We start from the raw sequence: 18,567 nt of genomic DNA on the forward strand, positions 1-18,567 counted from the left end.
GAAGGGAGACAAAAGGGAATCACCACATATGTTCCATATACCCATCCCTCACTCTTTATGTGACTTGCAGTAGTAGTGATACAAAGGTAGGGGGTGTATAATGAAATATGCAAAGCATTGCTGATGTATAAGTACATTGTATTAGGATTTATATTGAAGAAAGTTCTTTTTAAAATTTTTTAAAAGCGAGTGTAGCCAATTAGTGTCTAACAGAGAGGTTAAAGTAAGAAGTGAGACTTAAAGGAAAAAGTTTGATTCTTGTCAGGTGTCTAAATCTGGTATTTGGTGATTTTACAATCTAGGTTAAAAAGGAGAAAAAGGAATCGACTGTGCAGTGACATATGCATTCTGAAAATGATAATAGCCTCCAAGACACACACCATAGATTCATACCCTTTGTGGTTGAAGAAACTAAAGAAAATTCATATTGTGTTCTCTTAACCACTCCCCCCAGAAAGTATCTAGCTTGTAGCTAATGCCACAGATTCTTTCAAAACACCACCTGACTTAGACATTTCTTCGAATTTCCATTTACCGATTCTCACCAAATCTCCAGTGAGTGTCTCTACTCTTACTTCCAGGTTCTTTGCAGACACATCTTCATACTGCCAATACATTTGGAAATGTAACATATTTAGAGATCCTTGGTTTATGATAATTTACCTCTTTTTTTGACATAATATTGATGTAAAGGTGAGTTATGCCACACAGCAGAAAGTGTAGTTTGCTGCTCAGGTTTTGATTCTTTCCTGGGTTGGGGATATGCAGAACAATGGTTTTGGTGCTGCTGGGCGTTAGCCAGAAGCTGCATCTCCCAGTTAGCTGTAAGATCTCCTTGGGGTACAGTGTACCCACAGCTGCAATAATTGATGTTCAGTAAAGCAGCTGTACTTGATATATTTCTGACCTAACTGTTGTCCAGCTACGATGAACTTTGTAAGTGGAGGAGTACATATCCCATCCATTATATGTATCCATCTATTAGGCTTCTCTTAGTCTTCTCAAAAAAATTCAAAACTTCACTCTGGCCTATAAAGTACTGCAATAGCTTTCTTTCACGCTATCATTCCAGGCATATTCGTATATCCCCCTGGCACATTGTAATGCAGCAGTCACTCTGTAATACAAACTGATTAATTCCGCTCAAAGCCTTCACAAACATCCTCTCTGCCTCTGGAGACTGTCTTCCAGATCATTGTAAGCTGTAACTCATCTCCACCTATAGGCAACTGCTTTGCAGAAACCATGTTGGCCATGTACTCTTGAGAACATTCACTATGTCCCAGCCAGTATTTGTATTTCATACCCCTCCTAGATATTGTTATTTTTTGCTATTTCCTTACTTAGGCAGTTATTTAATAGGGATTTGATGGCCTGCATATGTACTGTAAGCTCATAGCAAGGAAACTTTAGTCTTTTAAAACTCATGGTTTTAGTTATCTTTATACTTGAATAAAAGTCCATTGTGTATACATATCAATCATAATGTTATTATCTGTTCATCAATTCCTTGGCAGCTATACTGATTCCATTTTCTATCACAAATATAGAATGAATGAATATTAGTGAAGAAGTAGTTACATAGTAAAATATAGGGTATTTTAGGTATGTTCCAAGGAGTGGTATACAAGGGTCATATGACAATTTTTGAGGCATCTCCATGCTGATTTCCACTGTGGCAATATAGTTTACATCCCTGCAATCTCATCAGCTGGGTCTTGCCCTGCAATCTCATCAGCTTCTGATGTTTATTTTCCCAACAGCAGCTATTCTGACTATGGTAAGATGGAATACCATACTATTTGTAATTTGCATTTTCATGATGCTTAATTATGTTGAACATTTAAAAGTTATTTCTTAGCTATCTGTTTACCTCATTTGAGAACTGTCTTTTCAGTTCTAAAGCCCCCTGCTTTTAATTTGTTTGGGCTGCTTTGCTTCTTCATGTTTTATTTCTTATTTCTTTGGATATTCTAGAAACTAATTTGTCACATATAAAGCTGACGGAAAAACCTTCTATTATTGAGGGAGATAAGACAGGAAAATGGGGGTATAAATGATCAAAATTTATATATAGTGTGTGTGTGGAAGCATAAAAATAAATAAAATTTATTACATATACGAAGTATGTAGGATAGGAGAAACATTGCATGTCTCATATTTCATTCACCTTCCATTGTCCCAGATATAATAGATAAGAAACAGACAAAGTATATTATACTGTTCAGCAAGAAATGAAAAAAATCCCTAGGATTCAGCATTGTAACCTCATGGAAAGTGAAAAATGACTTATAACTCTCAGAATCTTCAAAGTACCACAATGATCTAGAATTAGAAATATATGTAGAATGTCAGAATTGCCTCAGTTTCCCTTTCTCTTGCTTTGATAAATGTTGGCTTACAAAAGAAATTCATGGGAGAAAGGATTCATTCTGGTTCAGAGTTCAAGACTACAGTCTATCTTGTTGAGGGAGTAAAAATGGGAGAAGCTTAAGGCAACAGCTCACTATAAATCCAAAGTCAAGGAGCAGCTCAGCTCATTTTCCTCTTTTGATAGAGTCCAAAATGCAGCCAAGTTATAGAACCACTATGAGTGGGTGGTTCTTTCCTCCTAACTATCCTAATCAAGATAACTCTTCATAAGCATGCCAAGAATCCCATCTCCAAGGTGATTCTAGATCTTATCATATTGCAATTGAGATTAACACATCAGTTTTCAGATCACGGGCAAAATTAAGACAGGTTTTTACCCAAAATATGTGAGGAGTAGCCTCTAACCTAGTTCCTGATAGAGTCCTTCTTTGCCTGTAAAACAGTACTTTTCAACCTTCCTAATGCTGCAACCCTTTAATATAGTTCCTCATGTGGTGACTTGCAACCATGAAATTTATTTTGTTGCTTCATCACAACTGTAATTTTGATACTGTTATAAATCATAATGTAAATATCTGGTGTGTGGGAGAACCCCTGCTCTCAAACCTCATGAATTGGACCTCCACTCTCTATGTTTCTCTCAGTGTTCTGGGAAAATTAGTGTCTCTTGTCCTTGTCTTAGTTACTGTGATATTGCCGTGAGGAGACACCATGACCTAGGCAACATAAAAAAAATGAGAGCAAATAAAAGCATTTCATTTTGAGGTTTTCTTACAGTTGTAGAAAGCTTGCCCATTATCATGGCAAGATACACACAGGCATGCCGCCTCATCAGTCAACTGAGAATTTCATATCCTGATTCTCAGGCAGCAGGCTGAGAAAGAAAGACTCAGCATGACATGGTCTTTTGAAATCTTAAATCTCATGCCTAGTAGTACACCTCCGCCAATAAGGTAACACCGTAACATATTCCTTAACTGTTCATCAGTGGGGAACTAAGCATGCAAAAATATAGCAACATTTTCATACAAGCCATCTCATGCTTTATGATATAGAAGGGACTTCTTTATTAGAGGATAAACCAGGTTAAATATCTATGAAGAAGCAACTTGCTGACCTTTTGTCTTAAGATATGCACAGAAAGTTCCAGTTATCTAAAGTAAAGATAGAGGTTGGCATGGTCTTCTTCCATAGAACCCCTTTTTTGCCATTCCCTTTGTGCTTCAGTTCTGTCTTTAATTATTAGTAGTAAAAATTGGTTTCCTTGACAGGGGTTTTAAAATTACCCTGCTGTGTCCTTAAAATATCTATAAAAAAGTCATTCCTATCTGTCATTCTTGATCCATTCCTTTTGAATGCATTACTTTATACCCATATTCCCCATATTCATTCCATTAAGTAAAGGAAGATGAGTGAAACTATTAGTCACTTCAGGAAAAAATGACAGTTGTGTGTACTTAGAGTCACAAGCAAAATTTTAAAATAGTTGTTAGCTTTTCTCGTAAACTGCTGTTTTAAACTCTACATTCTTTTTTCTTTCTTTCCATTTATAGTAAATGCAACAAAATGGTGTGTTGAATATGGTGCAGGCCCCTACAAGCAAAAGAGTTGAGGCAGGGCCTGCCCGAGCAATTCTCAGGAGATAAAAATTTTCCTAGCCAGCAAATTGTGACTAATGAAGAAAGGAAAATCACTAAGTTGCATGCCTCTGTAACTCTCTGTATTTGTAAAATTAGGTCAATGAAATACTACTTTAAGCATTTTCTTTCCTTTGGTGTAAGATTATGTCACTTCTTAAACAGCGACATGGACTGCTAGGAGAGAGCTGGGTCCCACGTTTTTGTGTAGTCCAGGTTTGCCTAGGAAGTGACATGGGAAATTGTCATTTGTATATGCTGTATTCTGAAAGGCAAAGAATGAAGGTCATTAGTTTCTAAAGTGCTCACTCACAGGGTTTGAAGCTTCGGTTACTTATTTGCTGGAGTTTATAAAGACTGAAATATGGAGCTTGCAACCATCCTTCAGATAAAGCATTGCACAACCTCAAGCAACCTTTGCAAGCAACCTTTGCAGCGTATACTGCAGCTGTAGATTTATGGGAACTGGGCATAATTGGTCATCAACAGACACTAAAGATTATTGAACTCTTGCCTTGCAAGCCTGTCTTTTGCTGGGCTGGATATATTTATGTGCGTTGGGAGTGGTTTAAAGGCCCTCACACTGCAGCGTTTTTAAAGATGAAATACAGAGATGCTGCTGGAAGATTGTCTATTGTATTGAATCCTGCTGTAAGTTGGCACTCTCTAAGAACAGAAGGGTATATATATATAAGCAAACCTTCCTGAATTTGGCTTTTGAATCTTACTTTCTGATATTCCAGAAAAATGAATAAATTTGTAGAAAATGTAAAGTAATATTGCTAATACCATGTGTATATATACTGTATTACAACACCTAAAGCATTTTAATTGTATTGTCTCCCCAAATGCTAATTTTAGTAGTTTAAAATTAATGTTGCACATAGTAGTCATGTCTTCACAGTAGTGTTCAGTCTCTTCAGTCTTTCCTTTATTTTTATAACATCCATATTTTAAGGTCAATTTTCAGTAATTTAATTTTATCTGACTTTGTTTGATATTTGCCCATCATTAGACAAATGAACTTATTTTCCTACAGTGACACATAAATAATGCTCTTTTCACTCCGTTGCTTACACTAAAAGTATTGTATTATGTGACTGTAATTTCTATTATTGTGACATAAGATTAGTCTGCTTCTTTAAGATAACATTTCCTATAGTTTCCTATTTTAAGATTAATTTCACTGTGTCTAATAGATATCTGTAAAGGAAGATATTTTGAAACTCTATGAAAAAAATATTTTACCTCTATTCACTCATAACTTTTAATACCCATTGAGGTTTCTTGCCTGAATCAAAATTATATTCTAATGCTGATTATTTCATAATTCCATTTTTCTTATGTGTTTACTTCATCCAATGTACTTTGAGAAAGCAGTTTCTTGCTGTTATTTATCCATCCAAACTGAATGACTAATAGAATCCAATTTTATTTCATGGGTTATAGTCCATTGCCACCATAATTTACTTTCATGTTTAAATTTCCCTGACTATGCCACTGAGACATCCTTCAAGCTACTTTGTATGACCTTTTAACAAATCTTACCACTCTGTGAGGCTCTCTTTCATTATGGATTAATGTGTTTTTTCACTCATCTTGTACTTTCCATAAATTGGCTTCATCTGTTATTTAATGAGCGCTAATTTTTTTTCATGGAGAATTATATTTTAGGCCATGTTACTGCTTTTAGGTTTTCTAAGTGGTCAAAACTAATTTATCTGGGCATGAATATACATATGAATTTATACCACAAATTATGCAACTGTTAAATTTAGGTTAATATAAAAGAACCCATTTTCATAAAATTTCAATTTTGATAGTGCTTAATATGTGTTATCAAATTTCTTAAATGGCTAGTGAAGTATAACATCTAGAATAGATCAGATGACATTGTCACACTCAATATTTTCTCCTTTGGCTGAACTGTCTATTAGTGAAGGGAACTTGAAATACAATACTGATTGACCAGAGGCATTTAAATCTTAGCATTTTGTAGACCTTGAAAAGTAGAACTCTACATTAAGTAAACAGTATTTGCCAAGCTACATGTCAAAGATTCAGTAGACACATGTAATGAGCAGCATCATCATGTCAATTGGTGTGGAATAATGGAGGATTGCATGCAGTATTCACTCTGTCACATTGTACCTGGGTATTTTAACATCTTCATAAATTGTTTCATAACAAGACCCAAATATTCTTATTCTGTTATATAGAATAGTCGCAGGAATAGAGAACATCTGAGAATTGTCCAGAAACATGATTTATTTCTTTGATTATTTATAATAAAAGGTAAAATTACACTAATGAGCATTGATTACATCCCAGTATATCAGAGTTAAAATCTAATTCTACTACTTTTGCAAATTAAAAAACAAGGCTGGATAAATGGCAGTTTTGTAAAATACATGGAATCAAGATGCCTGATCTGAACTTGTAAACATAAACCAAGGAGTTCTAAGTTCTTTTGAAAATGATGTGAAGTTTAGTGTCTCATGTTCCTTTTAATAATTGATCTATATCCTCCTAATTGCTGCTGTAAATGACTCATTTTGAAAATGCCATGACATATCCACCAAAGGACTTGAAAATGAACAATACTCTCTTGTGTTGTAAACTAGAAAGACACCAAAAGGAAATCAGCCAGTCATATATATATTCCTGCAATAACACAATTAAATGGAATCACCTGAGTGAAGACTGGGCAATTATAAATATGAACACACTTTATAAGTGTTTCAGATGGGGGACAACAGAGGCACAGCCCTCAGGACTGAACATTTGTCTTATGTGTTGAGGAAGGTCATCACAGTCAACTCAGGAATACTTTATAAGAGAAAAATTCCTACTCTCAAGACATTCTAAGTCTTTTCATGTTCCATACAGAGTGTAGTAGAGGGACAACCTATGAATTTTTATACCTATTGTGATCACATAGTCTGCCTCCCATGACAGCTGCTGGTGTTGAGCTAATGAGAAGCAATAGGATTGAGCTTTAGACAGTCATATCAGTAAACACAGAAGGTAGCACAGCTTCTGAATACTAAGCCTGCAGGATTTCACACCAATCTTAGCTCCAAGCCAGCTTTCCAAGGCAGGGTGCCTTTTTGACACTGCTTGGACAGCAGTAAGACAGCTTTCTTCAGGGACTCCAGCATGCATCTATACTCAGTTTTTAAATTTGCTCAATGTGTAATAAGAAGTCTTAGAAAAGTTGATAGGGTGTTTTCCTCCTTACTCAGACAAATTAGGCTGAGAGGTCACCAAGATACAGTGTTTACAAGGAATTAGTATTGACTAGGCCATGGTGGACTCCAGAGTTAGTACAGTGGAACATTCAGTATACAGGATGTATGAAGGAACCCAGGAGGAAAGGTGAATCAAAGAAAGCTGTGAAAGTCATAGGTAGCCCTTTTTTGAATGTTGACTAGAATCCCCATGCCTTTGCTCATAGTAGCAACTGAGTTCACAGTTATTATGCAAGGCTCATGCTTTTCATTGCTTTATACAGATGAATGAGTTGAAGTTTACTTGATATTATGACTTGAGTTAATGGTAAGCCCCAAATTATACACTAACCCAAAGCATGCAGCGTTGGTTCAATCTTCCTTACCCACCCTTTATCTACCAGCAATACTGCCTTACTATTACTGCTGGGATGCATTACAAATGCACTTATCAAATACTTGAGGGGAACCAATAAACTGAACATAAAGCTAGACATTAGGAAGCAAAATGGAGATTTTTGGCTGGAGAAATGAAGGACAGTTTCTTGAAGAAATAGAAGGCCTGATATTCAAAATGTCCATAATATATCAAATGAAGTTAAGGGTAAAGATGACAGTTGAGTGAAAACCACTGAGGTCTTTGCTGCCCCAATGGTGTAGAATCTGTTAATTTAATGATGACACTTTCCTCTCTTAAATTTTCTATACTGTTTAAGGTAAAATATACTAGGGCCTCTCTGCTAGAAATTAGTGGAAGGTCAACATGGCTTGTTCCGCTTGGCATATATGACACCTCAATAGATTTAAAGGAGCTTTTTTGATTTTTATATCTGCCATTTCAGTAATAAATATATATATATATATAGTGTGTGTGTATGATGTTATATATGTCTAAAGCATAAATACATGTTTGTCCATTATGTACATGAGTAATGGGATGCTCCCATATGGAAGCCAGAGAGGTTGATTGCCTCTCCAACTGAACATGGAGGTCACCAATTCAGCTCTATTGGGTGACCAGTGAGCTCTAGTGATCTGCCTGCCTCTGCCTTCTTTACTCTGGGATTTTAGACATAACAGTGCATCTAGGTATTTATGTGGGGATCCAAACATCGGTCATGCTTGTGTGGCACGCACTTTACAAACTGAGCCCCTCCCCTTCCCCTCTTTCCTTTCCAACCTTTCCTCTCCCCACTCCTACTAAGCCCACCCCACCTCAGCCCCACCATATATCCCTGGTTAGCTTTAGACTCTAGATGTTCTCATGTTCTTATCTCTACCTCTGAAGTACTGAGACTGCTTCCCTGCCCCAAGGTGATGACCAGATGTCAACTAGTTCTGATTATCATTGCTTACATTGTATTTTTCTCAAAGCCTATACTTAGGATAAAAGTCAGAGATCAGTCAAAACTGACTCAAAGGTATACTGAAATTGGCTTCACTGATAAATATTTCTATAGATGGTCTTAAACCAAGAAATAATTATGGATGACATGCCATGCTTGAGACTCAGCGCTGTGAATGGAATTTTAAGTAAGGCAAGTGGAATCTCATACCAAAAACATAGTCCAGCAGGACACCGTGTTGTGCCAGCTTGATTTCTGTGTCTCAGTGGTTCATGCTGTGACTTTCTCAAACACAAGCTTTTGAATCAAACATGTGTATGTTTTTTATCTATGTCAAGAGATTCCTAAAATGTTCACCTGTGTATAGAGTAAAGAAACTGCAGGAAGTAAGACTAGAATATCAATAGCAAATGATTCCTTTGTTGAACACTTTCCATTTCATTAAGCAAACCCTTGCTTGTTAACCTCATACATGCACACAAATATAAGCAGTTAAGAGGTCAGTGAAAGGATTTGTTTCTGGTTGTCTCAATGTTCCAGAATCCTTTGTAACTAAATCATTACAGCTACAGTGATAGTTTGCCACCTATTTGCTCTTATACATTATATTTTAGGATACATTTTATAATGTAGGCATTAAAGAGAGTTCAGGTGTGGTTTCAATGGTCTTGTATGCTTACAAAAGCATTTTATGGTTGGATGGTCTATAAAATAGCCATGTTCTTGTTTCTTGTTTCACCCAATGTAATCAACTATTGACAGATACAGATTTACATATGCAAAAATAAAATCAGGAAGATTGGGATCAACACCTCACTCATACTTGGGTGATGTATATAAAATAAGTTCTAAAACTCTCATATGGAGGGGTATCTGTGGAGCATCCAGTCACAGGAAAGTTATCGACCTTGGAAAATTCATAATGAACCGATTTTTCCTTGCACTAGAGAACTACCTTGATGAGTCATTGGTGACCACAGTTGTTTATCTCTGTCTTCTTGGTTAACTTCAGAGCACATTCAGAAAATGAAGGTACCTCTTTACCATCTGCTGACTCCTGTACCAGCCCCACGAAGATGGACTCTTCATATAATAAGACGGCTAAGCAGTGCCTAGAAGAGATATCTGGTAAGTGCACAGCTGATTAATGGGGAAGTCAAAGCTCAGCGTTTTTGTAATGTCCTTGAAAGTTCATTTTCTTGGGTCACAGTTGCTCTGTGATTTTTTCAAAACTGGACTCTGAATATGTCATGCTGCAGTTTCTCTTGTATTTGAATATTCTGGTCATGATGTTCTCTTTGTTACTCTGAAAAGTATGATGTGAGTGGTGGTTCTTTCAGAAACTAAAAGCATAATTTGATCTAAATCACATTCCCTCTAGGTGGAAACATCTATGGTTAGTAGGTGCTCCTTGGATATGTATGGAGATTGGAGATATGCTAAAGATTAAGCATAACTGTGAAGTGTGTAACTGACCCAATCCTGTTCATTATTTAGTTATGTGATGTTCATAATATTTCTACATTGTACATCTTGGAAAAAATCTAGTTAGGAAGATGTTTCCTTGTATAAATGTAGGTGATATAAGAAAAATTCCAAATCTCCCAGATACAATTATCACATTTTTAATTGTATTTAAAGGGATTTTCTGCTTGAGTTCAGTATTTTTCCAGCCAATCAGATAAGCCTAGGGTTATATGGAAAGTCATATATATATATATATATATATATATATATGATATGCTTATATATTTATATTTACTCATTTATGAGGACTTAGGTAACTTCTTAGAAAACTATATTGTCAATACTTGGAGAGAGAATTTAAGAAATTTTGATAGGATTGCAAGTAGATGATCAGTGTCCGTTTTTCCAACAAATCTCTGGGTTAGCCCTAATATGTTCACTGCCAAGTTCAAAGGCAAAAACTGAGGAATATTTGAGTTTTAAACATTTCTGTATTACTTCAAGGCCTCTAAATCTGTTTTGAAGCTCAAAAAAAAGTAACAAAATCCCAACTTGGGAGGTTAAGAAATGCCTACGCTTTGATAGCCTTAAAATTCAATTCAACAAGCATGAGCCGTTCCTGAAATACCTATCACTGAGTAGTGACAGAAATGACAAAACAACACCCCAGGTGTAACTTTTGGAATGAAATGGGTGATAGCATTAGGCAAATACAACACAGGGCCAGTACAGGGAAGGGGGATAAATTATGATATGAAGATGAAGATATGGCTCCGGTGACTTATTTATAGACCTCAGATATTACAGAGAAATGTCAAGTTGATGCTGTGTCCTGTATTGTGACAAGATAATCTATAAACCATGGTGTCAAGACACTTCAATTGCCATATTGAATGTATGTGAACATCTGCATTATTACTATGAAGTGCAGCACTCCAGTCTATAGTTGGAAGTGAATTTGAGTAGGATTTGAATTGTAATCATTGTTTCACCAAGGAACACTGTTTTCCAAAGGTAATATATCACTGAGTAGCTCTGAAGGAATAAATAATCCATACTTAATTTTACAGCTTCTTATTCTGTCTACATTGAATCAGTTTTTATATTTGTAATTGATATTTCTAATTAATGTTCTGGTGTTTTAATAGAATATTTGAAAATATAATATAAACTGGATATTAGTGTAATAATGTAATGAGTTTGATAGAAGGATTGGTGTTTTGTAGAAATATGGGTGACAAATTTGAGGATGGAAAGAAAATAGAAAATAGATACTGAAATGAGTCCCATGCTATTACGTTATTTTTATTGTTTATCTGTTGAAATTGGTTTTACCTTCTGAATTGCTATCCCTCCCTCCAAAGCAACCCATGTCTTAATTTGTGGTATTTTAAGGATTTGTAAATGGCTCTCCCAAGAACATAGACTCTTCCAGGTACCTTACCTCACAATCCCTTCTGAGCCACACATTGTCATAGTCAGTGTCTAGGCCTGGGCATTATCATCTTTGCCGTGAATCCTATTCTTTATATATATATTTTATATATTAATATATATTGTATTATAATATATTAATATATATATTAATGGTTGTTCTGCCCATCATGAATGTCTGTATATGGTGTGTTTCCCTGATACCCACAGGGTCAGAAACAGTGACAAATCTTCTAGAACTGAAGTAACAGCTTGCTGTGAGCCAGCATCAGAAACTGTAGTCAAACCCCGGTCTCTAGAAAAGCAGTCAGTGCTCTTAACCACTGCCCATAAATCCTATTCTTACTGCTTGACATTCCCTATGTTCCCTACTCTTCCCACTCTACCCTGACTCCACAATGATTCTGCAAGGATTTCCAGTTTATGAACCTCAGGTTTGCTTACTGCCCTTTACCAAACTGCATATGTCTTCTTCCTTCTTGATTAACTTAGTAACTGTGGTAAATGAAGAGTTGTCCTCCCCATCCTCCACACATCCCTAATTCCTTTGCCCTTTCTTACTTCACAGAAACAACAACTGTGGTTTTATTCATTTCCTCACCTATACCATATCAGCGATGAACGAATAAGATGGAATCTACATGCTGGTTGAGTGTCTCACTCTATAGTCATTAGTTCAGCCTTATGACTTTCCAACAACCCCAGCAAACATGGTTTCCAAGTCCTCTCAGTCTCTCAGATTCTTAGTAAAATATTACCCCTTTCATCTCAAAACACCAACACTGCCTGTCCCAGTCTTTTTATTTATTTTTTATTTTTTATTTTTTTTGGTTTTTCGAGACAGGGTTTCTCTGTGGCTTTGGAGGCTGTCCTGGAACTCGCTCTGTAGACCAGGCTGGGATATAGACAAAGGGAGTACATAAACCCTTCCTCCATGTCTACCCACTCACAGTGTTTACATCCACTTAGTACCTGCTTCCTTTGCTTTTCTTGGACATTCCAGTAAGCCCCGTGTTTACCAAACCATCTCTTTAGAGCATCAAGAGATGATGTATTTCTAATTTCAATATGATGATGTAAATAGCTTCCCCTTTGCCTTCCAGCCATAATTTAGTTCTTTTGTTCTATACTGAGAAGCCTCCAAAACAGCTGCTAATCCTTTCTCATTGTTGCCCTAGGTTACTCTAACTAGCTTTTTCACTTCATGTCTGCACTGAAATGCTCTTAGTTGAAGTTGACATTATTGGAGACCTGGCGAAGTCTAAGGATTGTGCCTCATGGGTCATCTTACTCACCTCTGACCAGGAATCTATCCTCTTAGGAAAGAATCCCTTTAGGAAAGGGAGTTTCTGGTTTGATCTTGAAATTCCATTGATTCTCCCCAGTTTGTTCTTTCCTGGTAATCTTTTCTCATTATGTGTTTTCACCCTAATTTCTTATCATTTGCTTTGAAAGACTTATTTATACATTCTCCCTTGGTAATTAACAGTAACTCATGGCTTTAGATGTGATCTGTGTGGTGATGGCCCAGAAACATTTCTCTAGTCTTCTCCCTTGCAACCTGACTGAAGTGTCCAGTTCCTTACATATCTCCACTTAAATTTATCAAAGAGGCTTCCAAAATGCTATAGTTAAAACAAACCCTAAAGTCGCCTTCAGACCCCCTTTGTTTGCAAACCTCTAGTGTCTCAGGCCTGAGACTTGTAATCATTTGTGATGCCATATATCCTGTAACACCTGAGGTCTAGTTCATTACACAGTGTTACTACTGATCCTGTGTGAATTGTTTGCTCTCTGCACTCAGAAAGTAGGAATAAGCTTGTGATATATTTCTCGATATTTGATGTTTTGTTATTTTGTCTCATTTCAGAAATTCAGAAGTTCAATAAATATTGATGATACTGTATACACCATTCCATCAGAACTAAAGTGCTGTTCTGGTAGTATAACTTAGTGAGGGAATACTATCTCTCTGCTAAGTGATCTTCCATTAATTGAATTTTAAACACTGCAAACAAAAAACGTAATGTGCTAAATAGTTAAAAAGAGTAGAAAACTTTCATTTTGAACATATATCTAGAACAGAGCCCCTTCATTCCATGTCTGCTTTTGTTGACTTTATAAACTGGTATATCCCAGTTTGTCATTGGTTCCCTCCTAATTAATGTTTGTGAAATGAATAAAATGCAAATATTATGCATATGGGACACTTGATGAGGAAGAACCTTTCTTGGGATTTCTATTGCAGTGAGGGGACAACATGCCATGGCAACTCTTACAACAAAAAACTTTTAATTGAGGTGGCAGCTTACAGTTCAGAGGTTCAGTCCATTGTCATCATGGCAGGGAGCATGGTGGTGTGCAGGCAGACACGGTGCCACTACATCATGATCAGAAGGCAACACGAAGTGGACTGAGTGTCACACTAAGTGAAACTCGAGAAAGGATCCTTAAAGCCTTCCCTCATGTTGACACATTTTCTCTGACAAGGCCACACCTCCTAATAGTGCCACTCCCTTTGAGGGCCATTTTCTTTCAAACCACCACAGACCCCTGTATCCAACATGCAGGAAAAAGAAGAGATACATTGGGATTTGGAAGACATTCCAGTCAATATAGCTCATGGTAATGGATGGTGATTAGCTCTCAGTGAAAGCTCTGACTGGTTTATGATTTTGCAGGTGACACTTCCCCATGAGGCTCTTATGTTTGAATACGTGTCCCCTACTGGGGGTGCTACTCAGTGAGGTTGTAAGACCTTGAGGAGGTGGAGCCTTGCCAGGGGATATGGGTCACCAGGGCCAGGCCTTTTGGTTTCACAGTCAAGTCTATTTCCTGTTCTCTATACTTAACTGTCAAACTCTGGGCCGCCAGTTTCCTCCAGCTCTTGCCAAACCTACTAAAGGAATGCCTTCCTCCAACTGAGGACCAAACTGCACTTTTCCATCCTTAAGTTGTTCTCTTGTTTGGTATTTTTGTCTCAGCGATGAGGAATGAATCTGATGCAGAGTTGGATGGAAAAACAAGATAATTTTGATTCTGTTATCACTAAATCTTTTAAATATAAGGTGTGAAACTCCCTCTCTCCCTTGCTGTGTAAAGGTTGATAATGTTCCACAGGGGAGGGGAATCCCTTTTTGTCTTAATTAATAAGACTTCAAATCCATCTCTGTTCCATTAACCACATGATATCTAGCCTGTGAGAATTGTAATACTTCTTTTGTTCTCTGTTCTTCACTTTTCATTAGTGGTGGCAGAGTTTGAAATACATGCTTATCACAAATCCAGTCTTATATATTATCCAAACTAGTATTCATTCTGCCTTCATATCTAAGAATAAACAACCTTAAGTATGGAAAGGACAACCAGCCTATACTAATATATTTATGAACAACATGATTTATAAGGCCACATTTTAAATCACTCTCTCTTATACTCAGAATTCATGAGAAAACCATAACTAATAAAGGAGATGAACTTGGCTGTCAATATTGATGAACTTTAGGGTTAAGATAAACATGCATACCCTACATCCAAAGCCTTTCTTTTTCCACATATTCAGTCTATCCTAGACACTTTGATTTGTTCCTTTGAACTTTATGTACTCAACCACATGCACCTGTTCTTCCCTGTCTGTTTTATTACTACCATTGCTTGAGAATTGTAATACCTCCACGGAACAAACTTAGTTCATCCTGCAATGTAAATTAGTCAGAGGAATTTGCTCAGAGGGAGGCTTTGCTGTTTAAATTTTCCTCGATGCAATAGCTTACTAGTGGTGATTACAATGTCTTCTCCAAAGAGAAGGTTGTGAAAAAAAATTTAATGTAATTAAATCTAGTCTTGAAGACAAGCATTCGAAATGAGAGGCCTCACTTTGCCGTTGAAGAGTCTTTGTAACTTTTTAATATTCTCCAAAGTTGTGGAAACAGCACTCCAATTTCCTTTTGTTTATCATATTCTTTTGGAGAGAGCTTCATGGCTTTTACCTGATCTGACAATGGTGGTTCTGAGAATTATTATTGCGCTATGCAGTCCACAGCAATGAATAAATCAGCTTGTTATTCAAAATACTTCCCCTAAGATTCGTGTCATGATCTTGATATTACATTTCTGGGAGAATTTATCATGTACATTCACTGCTTATGCTTTGTTTATATTTTTACCTTTTTTGGCAGGGAGAATTTATTCGCTGAGGCTATTTCTTTTAAGTGCCAAGAAATCAGATGTAATTGAGATTAAATGTTCATCCCATTGCAGCATGGTTTTAGATTGTACTTTCTACTTAAGATCACATTTGACATTATTTTTTTTCCTTTTTGCATAAGACTCTCTGCTCCCACATGTATCTACTCTGTGTACATTTTTTCAATGCAGTTTTTAACCTTCAACTGGAATATATATTCAATTATTTAAAAACACTATCCTGTCATCTAAGAAGAAATATTGAAATAAGGAGATGACTTTGGGGAATTGTTTTAGAACTAAGCATATGGGTTTTAACCAAGATTTAAGGTAGTGTTTGTGCACACTTTACATTAAACAATAGGGAATATCTGGCATTTAAGGCCTTTGCAAATGATCACCAGAATTTCCCATTTCTTGAATGTTTGTAGAGTCTAAGAAGCTCAAGCTCAGGTGATTCAAATCAGCTTACTTCTTCTATTCAAATAGCCAAATAGGAAAGTAATGCTTACTAAAGACTTGAGAGCATTCTATACATTACTATTATTATTCCAGTGGATGTATTTTATTTTACACGAGTCTCACTTCTGCAGTTGGTTGTTTTCCTTCTCTTTGCATGGAAGCTTTTCCTTCACCCTGTATACCATGCATTTCCCTGTGTGAATCCAAATAAATAAAAATAGCCTTGTGTTATGCAGACTCAACAAAGCAGGGATGGATGCCTGTAGTGATGTAAGTGGGCTCCCTACAGTTGTCAGGGTAAATTTACATCTAGTTGTTCCAGGGGCAAAACTACTGAAATTACTAGCTTGTTTTAAAATTTTAAATAAATACAAAAAAAATGATAACCCCTGTCTGGTGTTTCCTTTGTTGGGATATCTTTCCAAAACATCTAAGGTGTTTGTCTACAGTTTCTTCCTTCCTTGGTTTCATTGAATTTAGTATACTTTTACTGTCTTCATCCTGCCAGGAGAGTGCCATATTTCTGGCCCAGGACAATTAGGATGGATCATGCAATTTGATTTGATAAATTAAATTCCAGTAGAAAAGTGACGTAGGCTATTCTTGAATAGAAGTGCTGAGATCTATTGTTTAGATTGCTCATCTCTGTTCTCTGTCAGAAGATCAATGTGCCAGTCTTGTCATGGGTCTGAGAGTAAAATATACCTAAGCAAGAGCTGTTAACCAATACAGGGTGGGACATTAATGTCAGGAAAATGCGTTGTGAGTTTGAAAGGCATTTTGAACCATGCTTCGTAACCTTGACATTACTGACTTTAGAGAGTGCATAATTCCTTTTTGTGGGCTTTGGACCTGTCATTGTAAGATGTTTAACAATATCCTTTGCCCTCAGATGTTACCCTCTCCCATTGGAACCACAAATGTGTCTCGGGGAGCAAAAGTCATCCTCAATTAGAAACCACTAATCCCAGCCACATAGCTCACTAATCCCAGAGCCAGCAGTATTTGGGAAAATAGTAGAAAAACAATGCCATGACCTTCTCAAACCTACTAAATGAACACTTTGGGGCTGGTGCCTCGAAAATGGTGTTTTAATAAGTCCTTCTAATGGTTCTTAGAAACTGGAAAACCACTGTTTAAGGTGATTGGCATATAAACACCCCTTTGAAAGGGAAGGGTCTAATTACTGCTCTTGTGTATGCATGCAGAAGTTCAGTTCTTTGACCTATAAAGTGTCAGGCAGGGCTCCCTTTCTTGAGAATCAGTGAGGCCTTAGAGTACATTACTGGATGTCAAACGATGTATGTGTAACATGGATCATAGAAATAGAATGTTACCATCTTAAGAGTTGCATGTGTTCCCATAGTCTGGAAGCATACTTGGTTACAATAACTTGAAAGGAAGAAATTATTTTTGAAGCACGATGATCTGCTTCCATAATTATTCATGTGCATTAATTTTGCTTAAAAGTGTATTACATAGCACACAGACAATTGAGAATCAGCATTCACAACTGGCACTTGTTGATGGCATCATTTTGATAACTGTTCTTTCCATCTAATTTTGCATATTAGTAATATGGATCTAAGTATGGTCTGCACTGAGTGGAACCATGAGCAAGCATCACCTTTTTACAGCACGTTGTCATTATGTGGGACAGAAGAAGCACTGCCTACACAGTTAGGAAATGCGACATTTCTCCCCACTGAGATTTAAAACTGAAAGTGAGAACTCACAGTTAATTTTATTTGTCATCTCTGAAGACAATGAAAACTTGTATGCGATTTGGCTGACACAGTTCACTATCTTGCTGGATTATTTTCCCATCCCCCTTTTTAGTATGTGATATTTGGGAACAGATAATCTTCAGAAATCTTGCTCATTGCCCATGCTGTACACTATTTTTGATATATCATGTATTTGCTTCGCAAAAACCAATTTTCCTAAAATTCAGAATTTCACCCTAATAGCATGGTATACACACACAATATGAGATAAAAAAAGATACTTGTCTTTTAACTTTCCTATATTTATCTATATGTGTAATGTTAAGAATTAATTGAACTGTGCTAGGCTTATGGTTTGCCTGAAGAAACTGCTTGGTATAAAAAACATAATGTACATTGTGCATTTTACAGTATAACCTTTTATGTCTGCACTGAACCATAAACTTTTAGGTGTATACTTGGAGTAACAATACTTTGGGTTACAGTTTTTTGTTCTTGTTGTTTCTGCAGGAAATAAAGAAGGAACCTTGATTTTCATTATCACGTTAGAATTTTATTCATTATCTTAAGAATTTATACTTGTTCTTAAGAAGTATCTGAAGAGTTTAAAAGGCAGGACGGTATCTTTCCCTTTAAAACATTATCTGTTGAAGGGGAGAGGGATTCAGGCTCCCGTTTTTAGGTCCTTTACAAAGCTCTTGAATTT

General features: G+C 36.5%; 1 protein-coding gene across 7 annotated transcripts in view; it reads left to right on the forward strand.

The window, feature by feature from the left end:
* Nav3 (neuron navigator 3) overlaps positions 1-18,567 on the forward strand; it is a 698,200-nt gene that overhangs the window by 542,411 nt on the left and 137,222 nt on the right. For all 7 annotated transcript variants that reach the window (XM_013111900.3, XM_040754919.1, XM_040754921.1 and 4 more), the window contains one exon: positions 9,599-9,714. In XM_013111900.3, the coding sequence (XP_012967354.2) occupies positions 9,599-9,714 (116 nt within the window). The remainder of the gene's footprint in view (positions 1-9,598; positions 9,715-18,567) is intronic.

The sequence above is a fragment of the Mesocricetus auratus genome, unplaced genomic scaffold, assembly GCF_017639785.1.
Source record: "Mesocricetus auratus isolate SY011 unplaced genomic scaffold, BCM_Maur_2.0 Super-Scaffold_100011, whole genome shotgun sequence".
In the NCBI taxonomy this organism is placed as follows: Eukaryota; Metazoa; Chordata; class Mammalia; order Rodentia; family Cricetidae; genus Mesocricetus; species Mesocricetus auratus.